The sequence below is a fragment of the Neodiprion pinetum genome, chromosome 1 (assembly GCF_021155775.2).
Source record: "Neodiprion pinetum isolate iyNeoPine1 chromosome 1, iyNeoPine1.2, whole genome shotgun sequence".
Classification (NCBI taxonomy): Eukaryota; Metazoa; Arthropoda; class Insecta; order Hymenoptera; family Diprionidae; genus Neodiprion; species Neodiprion pinetum.
Genome location: NC_060232.1, coordinates 11,450,130 through 11,461,778, shown reverse-complemented (window position 1 = coordinate 11,461,778; position 11,649 = coordinate 11,450,130). Strand labels below are relative to the sequence as shown.

General features: G+C 36.8%; 1 protein-coding gene across 9 annotated transcripts in view; it reads right to left on the bottom strand.

Annotated features, from left to right (window-relative positions):
* Positions 1–742: 742 nt before the first annotated feature.
* The window catches only part of Doa (Darkener of apricot), a 47,969-nt gene continuing 37,062 nt past the window's right edge, over positions 743–11,649 (bottom strand). For 8 of the 9 annotated variants that reach the window (XM_046616550.2, XM_046616561.2, XM_046616568.2 and 5 more), the window contains 8 exons: positions 6,343–6,421; positions 4,323–4,389; positions 3,420–3,533; positions 2,765–2,855; positions 2,505–2,675; positions 1,894–2,023; positions 1,492–1,742; positions 743–1,349 (listed from right to left, as the gene is read on the bottom strand). In XM_046616550.2, the coding sequence (XP_046472506.1) occupies positions 1,134–1,349; positions 1,492–1,742; positions 1,894–2,023; positions 2,505–2,675; positions 2,765–2,855; positions 3,420–3,533; positions 4,323–4,389; positions 6,343–6,421 (1,119 nt within the window). In that variant the 3' untranslated portion in view covers positions 743–1,133. Of the gene's footprint in view, positions 1,350–1,491; positions 1,743–1,893; positions 2,024–2,504; positions 2,676–2,764; positions 2,856–3,419; positions 3,534–4,322; positions 4,390–6,342; positions 6,422–9,853; positions 11,293–11,649 lie in introns of those variants that run through there. The other variant, XM_046616541.2, reaches the window with a different exon arrangement.

The following is an 11,649-nucleotide window of genomic DNA, read 5'->3' as shown; positions in this document are numbered from 1 at the left end:
AAAAGAAACTTAATGATGGGGGAAAAAAATGATCGCTTAGCTATCATTTCACTAATTTTTTGTTACTCTATTTGCCTTAAGCACGTATATAATATATACCTATATGCATGTGTGTGTATATATATATATATATATTATATATATTATATATATATATATATCCATATATATTCATGTAATATATATGTACACATAACCTTACCACAATGTAAATTGTATTTTCGTTTTGTTAAACGAAACGGCAGGTACTATCACAACCTGCCATCTCTGTCGGTCGTTACGCTACAACCGCTACAACGTCTCCTGGTAAAAATCCCTAATCGGTAGAATTTCAAGGAAACAGAAATTTCATTCAATTTGATACAACTTTTATTCCGTTCTTTTAAGCTAATTTCATTTGGTTCTCCCCTTCTTTTCACTTGTACATTATATTCGGATCCTCGCATCACGATCATTTTATACGTAGCCCTACTCTCAGAATCTTACAGATTTTATGATTACCTTAATCGTCGTGATGAATCGCTATCGTCATTAATTCAACAATAAAGTATCGCCAATTCATTATGTTTGCTTGAAACGTTTGCTGGCTTTAATAGAACACCACATTACCGTTATTATTATTATCATTGATAAAATTAAAAATATTTAAAATTTACAGAAGATGATTCACGAGTTGTTTTAAAATAACATTTACATTAATTTCGGGACACTGTTACTTTCGACTAAACGTAAACACCAGATCTTACGTGCCAGCACCAAGACCCTTATCATCGCTGTTCTATTTCCTATTTTTCGTTTTTTTTTTTCTTCTTTTTTTTCATGTTTCCCCAAGTGATCGTAAAGTAAACATTATCAACGAAAACAACAGCGACGAAGAAAGGACGAAGAGAAGAGAAATAATTTTCTACACAATGCTCTGATTATCAATAACATTTCGACATTCATCACACTTCCCGGTAAAGTTATAACGGATGTTCCATCGTTAAAAAAATCACAATGAAAATAAATTTGGATCCATACCCGAAAAAATTTCTCAAGCTATTAATCAGTAATATATTATCTTCGGGATTGTAGATCATCATTGGCGGGAAAAAGTGTCCATTTAGCTTCGGTGATTGGTCCCATCACTACCTTCATCGCGACAACGAGTGAGATCGCTCGTGCGTTGGAACGGAGTTATCACCGGTAGCTCTGACGTCCGGGAGCCGTTGAGATGCAGGTAACGCGTCGAAAAATGGATGACTCAGAGCATCCTTCAGTGTTATACGCTGCGTAGGTTCGTACTCGAGCATTTTTTCGATCAAATTGAACAGCAGTACGTGATCTTTGTCTTCCGAGAGTAAATAACGCTGTAACGATATAAAACGATGTGAAACCTGGCTAATTATCTTATATACTAGCAACAAAATGATATATCTCAAGCCGTGTAACATAAAGAAGCGGCTGTAAAGAAAAGGTAACGAATGGGGAGAATTTGTATTCGCAACTCACGTGCAAGGGTTTGCAGTTATCCCTGACATATCTGCCTCCTGAACTCTTTTCATCCCAGTCCAATTTACCGTGATAAAAATATTTAGTTTTAGTTTTACGGGCCATACGATGTGGAATTGTTCCGAGTATCCTCTCCATCATTGCGAGGTGTTCCCTATTGTCATGCGTTTGGAACAAGGTGATGCCGAGGTATAACTCGAACAATATACAGCCGATTGACCAGACGTCACAAGGCTGTGCCCATCCTAATTCTGTGGAAAAAAAAATGAACGAAATAGTAGTAACATGTCCTGCAGTTAATTTGAATATTCATTTTTTTCAAATAAGCTCGGTTCACATTTTCATGACATTTCATGTATAAAATCAATCTTGAACGATGCAAAATATGGTTGAAGAACTTACCCAAAATCACTTCGGGAGCTCTGTAATGCCTTGTGCTAACGATTGTGCTATGATGTTCGTGGTCAAAAGTGGCGCTTCCAAAATCGATTAGTCTAATATCTGTCCTTTTGACCCGCCTCACATCTATCCTCTTGAATAAAAAAAACTTTTATTGAAATGTATATATGTTAGGTGAACATATGTTGTTACATAGAAATGAAATTCATATTGACGTGCAACTTTAGTTATTTTATTACATTACGAATGTAGAAAGGGTAATGTATGTCAATAAAATATTAACCAATTAATTTGTACATAAATTTTCAATAGTAGCAGAAACTTATATTTCAATTTTTAATATTTTATGATCTGAAAATATAACATTTCTGTACATGAAATTAGAGTTCAATATCTCTCATTTATTCTAATTGTAGCAAAATCAAACACATATGAAAAAAGGTGGCTTGGTAAAGTCGCAAAGTTTTAAACGTGGCTGTTGAAAATAACGGACGTTACACTTTGCAAAACTAATGAAAAAGTAATGAGGAAAGTACGATTACAAAATCTTTAGTGACTCGATTAGCTGCAGAACAAAGATATGGTATTTGAAAGCTTTCAAATATGTATCTTACCTTTTTGTTGTTGTAAGCTATGTCGTAATCAGAATCAACAAAGAGTATATTTTCTGGCTTGAGGTCAGTGTGAGTGAGTTTTGTGTCGTGAAGAAATTTCACAGCATAGCACAACTGGTATCCCATGTGTCTAACATGATCCAAAGGATAAGGTTGATAGTTGTTGTCTCTCTGAAAACCGATAGTTCCAAATTGAGATGGTACAATGTTTTGAAATTTTTTTTCCAAAAGAAATTGTATATAGTCTGTACACAACTTACCAAGAAATCGAACACACTCAAACCGAGCATTTCGAAGGCGATGCACATGTGACCATGGTAATCGAACCAATCCAGCATTTTCACACATAAGCTGTAAAGAGAAGAGAGTTTTAAAAAAATCGAATACAACGAGGGAAGATTAGACTCTAGGTTAAATTTGTAGATTTCCGTCTAATCTACATTTCCACGCATACGTCAGAAAATTGGCACAGCCGTGTATATTACATAAGGTCAACTGTTAAAACAGTTTTGCATCTAAGAAAACGAAATTTTGAAACACAAAAGATTGAATATATAATATAATTTACAATAAAATATTTTAAATAGTATTTCACTCAAGTATAAAGTAAGAATAACCATTTAGTTTTCACACGAGTAAAAGTAGATCGGACAGTATTTTCCGAGAATTCAACTCAACTGAATCACCGTTCTAAACAAGAATAATGCGTAGTCGAAACAGGAAGTATGAGTGATGTGTATACGCAGTTTATAAATCGAAAGATTTGCGTTGGCAAGTTTTACCGTTTAGCAAGTGAAGTAAAGAATTCGAAAATCCAACAATTGGATATACTATTATAGAAATTGTCCGTTGTTTCGAATGCGGAGAAATAGAATAAAGCATCGGGCAAGCATGTAAGGATAATAAATTACTGACTGTTGACACTCTGGATCCTTGAGAGCAATTTTCTCCAAAGCATTTATCTCGAGTTTAGCAGCTTCCCTGTACTTCTCGACGTTTTTAATTATCTTCAAGGCCATCACGTGATCCCTGTACACAAAGATAATTGAAACGCGAATTAAAATTAGACAACCATTAATATACTCAATATCTACGCTGTAATATTAATTAAGAATTGATAATACATCGCTCGGTTTCTGCCTCAGGCAGCCCCTTCAATTAAGATTATCAGATGCCTCAGCGTTGTTTAATTAAACACTGTGAAATCCAATCCCTCCGAAATACATTCCGGATGTATAAAGTTAATTATCCAAGAGGTATTGGTGGTTTTGAAAGTTATAATCGAAACTCTTTTGCCGGTACGTACTTTGTTTAAGTGTCTCTACTGGTCAAAGCTGAAATTTTCGTTGAGTATTTTTAGAATATCTAATGGTCGTCTTTCAACCACGAACCAGCGATCCCGGGTCTATCTATTTTCGGCACCTGTTTGCGTATGAATGTTCATATTTTCAATGCAATAATTTTCCAACAAACGAGAAAAACGAGAAAAATACGTTCGGTTTATAGAAAATGAAACCGAAACTTTCAGCGACTAGAATTATCCCAGAATTTAATCACACAACGCTTTGACATCTTGACAAATACAGATACTGGTCACAAATTTAGAAATTAACGATAAATACGCGCATTACTGTAGAAGATCAGATGAATTTAGTTTCTTGTACAATTTATCAGGTCCTAAAACTTCAATGTTCCATAACAATTATGTTTACATCGATATATATGAAAAAAAAAAAAAAAAAAAAGGATAAAAATGTTCACGCGGTGTACTTTTGCACATTCGGATATCAAATAATATTACAATCAATATCAACTTACATCTGCATATCTTTAACCTTGACAACTTTTCCAAAGGTACCCTCGCCCAGGGTGGCCAGTACTTTATCTGTAAATTAAAAGGGCGGGTAAGTATTGAGCAAAAACGGACCGATCACTTTTGGAATATGTCGAGACGGTTTCTAAGTATCCAAAAATAGGCATGTTCTCGCTCACCACAAGATTAGCCATTCCTACTCAAAAAAAACTATTTAGTACCGTAAAATGCAACGTAGATAATGACAAAAAAAAAAAACATAAAAAAAGGTCAGCGTTGACCCGAAAAAATAAAGATATGGTCCAAAGGAATAAAGATGAACAACGCAGTAAGTGAATAACTAATTAACAGATAGTAGAAGACAACAAAAAGAAGCTAGGAATATAGCAGAAAAAGAAAAATAAAAATTATTTACCAAATTCAATAGTGAATAAGAATGAAGTACAAGAATTAGAAGCGAACAGTTTCGTATGCTATTAGACTTGTACTAGGATAGCGACACTTCCAAAAGCGATGGGCCAGGTACAGCGATTATGTTTCCGGGTAGACCTAAAAACTCCTTTCATTCCGATATCGTATGACTTTGATACGAGATTCGTATCCTTTGATTAAAAATATCATTTCCTTTCTCTACTTTCTCCAATATCAGAGTTGAACAATCTACAAATTAAAATATACTCGAAACAAACAAACGAAAAATTCATTAACCACAAAATAAATTTTTCCATTCGTTTCCAACGAACAAATAAACACATCGTAACTTAATGAGAGATATTTTTTATTAATGCAATTAATAGTTATTTTTATTCGGAATGAATAAAATTTCTTTATCGTGATTGAAAACAATAAAATGATCAACAGGTTTTACGTATTCAAATAAATCGTTACTGTTTTACAAAAAAGATTGTTATAAAATTTGTTTCCTCGTCATTTTTAAGAAAGATTGTCAATACACGAGATATTGGAGCATATCCATATTTCATACACGTATATATTGTTGAAAGGAAATTCAATTTTTCTGTTACAGATGTAACGCAGCACCATACACATATATACAGTGATCAGTGTTCAGTACTCAGTTGACTCAACGATCCGTTCTCAGGAGAGAGAGAGAGAGAGAGAGAGAGAGAGAGAGAGAGACAAAGAGAGAGAGAGAGAGAGCGAAATTCGAATAGAAAAAAAGAAAATAAATTCATCAAAAATTTATAGCGATTATAAAGAATCTCGACCGAAACGTATTATAAAATTTCGGTGTTTGCAAACTTTCAGCCTGTACATAAACGTATGGCGCTACGAAAAATGTTAGTATATAACATCCTCTTTTTTTTTTTATTTTCAGCGATATTGTACAACTGCATCTGTAAAAGGAACGTTAAAATATGACACGTATATGACAATAAGAGCGAAATCGAAGACGCGGGTGCCGATGAAACGTAGCATATGTATGGGAATGAAAAAAAAAAAAAAAATTTATCCAAGAAAGATTATAGTTTACGTGTGAACAGAGAATTCGACAAGAAAAGAAAATAAATAAATAAATCAAAGAAATGCGAAACTCTATAAGGAAAGAAAAAAAAAAAAAATAAATAAATAAATAAAAAATGCCTTTTGAACTATTGTAAACAGAATGAAAGATAATTAAAAACGTGCCCGTGTCGCGAAAAACACGTTCACGCCTATAAAATTGAGGTACTTTACGGCTTGACAGTATAATAGCTAATTTTCATATCTCGCAGCGATTATTTCTCGTAATTTCTATTCTTTTTTAATGTATACATACATATTGTCAAGTTTCGTTTTTATTTTTACATTATTTCGCACTATTTTCAGATCGTAATATCTCAATCAGCATCATCTACATAGGCAATTAGCAATACTGTTGCTACCGTACCGGACCCCCGTACTCTCATTATCAAGATAATATACATATATATACATATATATATACATGTATATATATATTTGTTCATTTTTGGTTTTTGCCTTAAAATCTACTACAATGAGTGTATTCACGTATTCACGAACATCTATTTGCCAGGATGTCGCCGGATCGGTAAACAAGATGGCCATCTTCGTCATCCTCGACGGAGGGCGGTCGAGGGCTCTATAGACGGGGACGTAGAAGTAGCGTGGTAGCGCACAACACAACGACGACGACGAGGACGAAGAAGAGCGAGGACGAAGAAGCGGAGGTAGAAGAAGGTTTTTTCCCCACCGCGGAAATGTCGTTTTATTCCAAGAAAAACGGTTCCGGTCCAGGTCAAACGGATCCCCAAATTATCCACATTCGTCGATTCCATTTTTTCAAATAATTCATCCACGTCCCATGTTCCATAACCGCATCGACACATCCGTGCGCGACCACCAATGTAAACCAACACAACACGACACAACGAATGCAATCGTATCCCCGTTAGAGGAACGTGACCACAAAACGCAACGTGTCACACGAGTGTCATCGTCAACGGTTCACGTTTTTTTTTTTTTTTTTTTTTAACCAGTGACGTGTCACAAACATGCGACAAGTGCATAACGTTCACGTTGTTGCATATAGAGTACGTGTGTGGTGGCACAATGAAAAGGTACGCAGCCGAACGGACGGAAAGATGAACGGATGGACGTGCGTGCAGGTTTTACAGGGGATGGCCGAAGACGATGGGTATTTTTACGTGTTCCAGCCGTCATCATCGTCATCATCATCATCATCATCATCATCATCATCATCATCATCATCATCATCATCATCATCATCATCATCATCATCATCATCACCGTCGTCAATTATCCATATCATCGTCATCATCAATTATCCGTATCGTCATCGTCATCATCATCATCATCGTTACCACCATAATCCAGTTGATTGACCATTCGTCATCATCATCATCATCATCGTCGTCATCATCATCATCATCATTATCATCATCATCATCATCATCATCATCATCATCATCGTCATCATCATCATCATCATCGCGTCAAAGGGCAGCCGACCATTCCAATACAACGGAGATGTAACCCAACAATCAGACAAAGAAGGGGAGAGGGCAAAATGGTTTGCCAAGTCAGAAACTTGTTCGGGTACGTATATTTTGTTACCATAATTACCATCGGCACAAAATTTTATTTTTTAGTTTTTACAATAGGCAAACAATTGGAAGAAAAAAATTGTACTCTGTTTTTCTGTTTTTTTTTTTTGTAAATGCAATTCATATATGTATATGTAAGCAATTCTATATATTATTATGTATGTATATGTGTACATACATACACGTATATATACATATTGTAATGTGTGTGTGTGTATATATATATATATGTAAATATATACCGTTATAATAACAAGTAGTAATCAATAATCGTAATAATCATATATGTATATATGTATGTATGTGAATCAATCATCTCGTGTTGTAATGTGAAAATATGAAATATCATTATGTCGTGGGAGGGGGAGGGGGGAATGAATTGATGAAGGAACAAACGTATGTCATGAAACAATAATGATAATAACAACCAATTGTTACGCAACGCCGAATGTAATCTGTACATAATAAAGTATTATATATAGATATATATATATATATATATATATATGCATATGTATACCATCGCGTTAGTACATATTCTATACTCCGTATAAACATGTCCTTGACTTTGACGCATATATACACATACACACACACATATATATACATACAAAAATTTTTATAACGTACCATAAAACATACGCTATACAGAGATTTGGGACAGAATGCTAAAGTATGGTCGATCAATTTCATCACGCGCGTACAAATTCCGATTATCCGCGATCCGGAAACTTCGGGGCAATTTTTCTTCTAACATTCGTTTTAGACTGGTCACGATTGTATGACAACGTGAATAAAAAAAAAAATATATACATATACATATATCTAAAAACAAAGAGGACTGTTCAATCTTCCGTTTACACTCGCGTCAATCACAAGCAGTAATCGATGATTTACATACGTGAATTGTAGTGTCGGTATAATCTTTTCAATAAATTGACTGAAATTCGGATTATTCTTTATCCGGTGATATTCCGAACGTATATACATATATATATTGTAACTGCTCTTGATCCATCTGGACTCATTTTTATGTGGAAAAAAAAAAAAAGTTTATTCTTCTTAAAGTTTAAGCATAATTATCGTCAATACGCAGCGCAAGACACAAGTCAAATGAAAACTTGCACTCTAAATGAAGAATCGAATGAAGCGTTAGGAAACAAATCGGGTAAACCCAAATGAAATCCATCCCCAACGCTTGTAAACCGGTTGAAAATTTATCTATACGTTATATACAAGGAATTAACGAATGGAGACAGAAGTACAATGCATCTAGAAAGTGAGATGAAAAAAGGCAGTGGAGTTTAAAAAAAAAAAAAAAAATATCTTTTTTTCTCTGTTCCACTAGAAACTAACATGTGAAATTTTGAATTGTTGCTGAGCTAAAACCAAAAATATTTCACGGTGAATTTAATGGTACAAATTAATGTGTACCTGTGTATAACGTATTCGATATTTAAAGAAGGATTTAACGATGGATTTATTATGTTTGCTTTGGGAACTGACACGACCAAATGGCGAGCGCGTTTTAAAACATAAACTTATGAAAAAATTTTGTGATTGGTGATATATGCACTGGAGCGAATCATGCATATCACGTGAATAATTTTAATTTTATTTATTCTTGAAGGAAAGATACCAATTTTGTCGAAATAAAACGCTGAACGATAAGAATAACTCGGATTTTTGTGACGATGAATTCTTGAAAACGATGTTGCGAGTTATCTGTAAAAACAAATAACGGCCACCGTGCGTATAGAATCGTCAGCACGTATAAAAGAATCGTTATAAAATTATTCCAAGTTTCATTCAAAGTCTATAAATATCCTGCTGTAATAGACGAAAACTTGTGTCCAACACTGCGAAATTGTCTATTCCATACATTAAACATGTATTAATATGTACACAAAAGGAAAATGCAAATACGAGCGCATTTTAAGTATATTATTATTATTATTATTGTTGTTGTTGTTGTTGTTATTATAGAAAGGCTACGATATCGTTATATATACGGTATAAATTAATAACTCTCACAGCAAACGCAGGCAGGCGTGGTAGGCGGAATGTTCGTTACAGGTGGTTAGTTTGATTTAGAAGAAAAAAGTTTTTTTCTGCAGTTTCGTGGTTTTTTTTTTTCTTTTCCTTGTTTTTCGAATTTCCAAACTAATCCATAAATATCGACGTATTCGTGTGCAAAAACTGTAAAGATTGTGAAAAAAAAAAAAAAAGGTTACGAATAATTTGTTTTCAATTAATAGTTTTAGTTTCCGTTTGTTTTACAAAAACAACGAGAGGGCGAGAGGCTGGTCGGCGAACTCGCGTGCATAAATAATAATACAATGAAAAAGAAAAAGAAAAAGAAAAAAAAAAAAAAAGGAAAAGAATAATCAAACAAAATTTAAAATTAAAACCCAAACAAATCGTCCGCGCGGCAGACGACAACTTACAGTCGTCGCGAGTAAATCGGCGCCCGTAAACGCGGCCCCCCGATGATATTTCGAAGCGATTAAATCGGCGGTGCTAATCTGTTTCTGCTGATGTTGCTGCTGTTGCTGTCGTGGCGATAGCAATTTCGTTTGTTCTTTATTATCATTATTGTGAACAAAAGAAGCGGCGTCTTCCACCGCGGCGGCGTTATTGTTAACAGGAACATCGTCAAGAGCGGCATACTTCATGATCAAGCTTTGAATTTCCTTGCGTTTGGCCTCGCGTTCGGAAACTGCCTGATCGGCAGCCGCCGTTGCAGCCTCGTCGATAAAAGCGGTCGGCGTACGGTCGGGATCGACGTTCTCAAAAATCTCCCTACGCTCGATGGATCTCGGATCGATTTCCACGGGTCTGAGCTGCGGCCGATGAGCGGCGGTCGTAGCGGTCGCCTTGCACGAGTCGCTGCGACCCGTCCGATGAGGTCGAGCCTTGCGTGACGAGGGACGCGAATCGGCGTGACCGCTTTTGTGCCTGCCGTAACGCCTGAAGGACTCGGAGGAGAGAAGAGACGAGCGTCGATCGGTTGCCGACCGGTGAAAGCCCGGCGTCTTTTCGCGATTTACGGATAGGGGGGTGGACGCTACGTAAGGATATGCTTTCTCAGCCAGAAGTACGCTGCGAGCTACGCAGCTCGGTGTTACAGGGGTCGGCGAGGACGGTTCGAGCGTTTTGTCGTCCCGTCGGTAACTGCCGTCGCGACGGTAGTAACTGTGGTCGCGATCCAATCGATGGGAGTAGCTGTCGTCCCGCTTTCTCGAACCGTAACGCTCAAGTACAGACGAGTACTTGTCCTCAAGGCGGGTACGCGTGCTGCCCAAAACCGACGACGAAGAGGACGATTTGCGGTCGGCGTTGCTCGACGATAAGGTGTTCGAGGGACCTCGGACGCGGGTTGTCAAACGCTGGAGTAAACTTGAGCAGGAATCGCTGAGCAGCTGAGTGACGCTAGTCGTCGACGAACGTGAGTAACGATTGCGTCGCGTTGATCCCTGACGACCTGGGCCACCGGCGGTCGTCGAGGACGTGGATGACATAGCGAAGTTGAGGCGAGTATCCGGTTATTTATTTATTTATTTATTTATTTATTTAACAAGAGTCTCTCCGTCTCTTCTTTAATATTTTCCTTCCGGCCACTTTACCAGCGTTTCGCTTATCGGTCCTTTCCTTGGTCGGAACACTTGTGTGTCTCAAGGTTACTTCAGGGTCACTTCAAAGAGTTATCGTCACCGACAGCAACTTTTCAACTCGACACTTCAACTTCACCCCGCACGTGTGACTCTCGATTTTTATTCAATGTTGCTGCTGCTGATGATGCTGCTGCCGCTGCTACTGATGACGATGATGTCGACGATGACGATACTTTCGAGGTTACGAGCACCGAATGAATAAGAATGGGAACACGAAGAAGAAGAAGAAGAAGAAGAAGAGAAAGAAGAATAAGGCTATCTGGCCCCGAGCCACGATAACGAGGCGATGCTGCTTCGGCGGCGATAGTTTAGGTAGGTGTTTCTCAATTTTACCGATTCAGAAGTGTGCACGTTGTACGAATGAAATAACAGTGCATGCTGCACGCACCCTCATTATCGAAATACGGTGGTGATGATCCACCGCGCAAGACCTCGGTCATCGTTGTGTAACGACGTTGTCATTCTTCATCTTATTCTTCTTCGTCTTCGTCTCCTTCTTCTTCCTTCTTTCCTCTTACTCGACGAAGAGAGCAAGAAAATATAAAAGAAATGACCGCGATGCGAGGTGA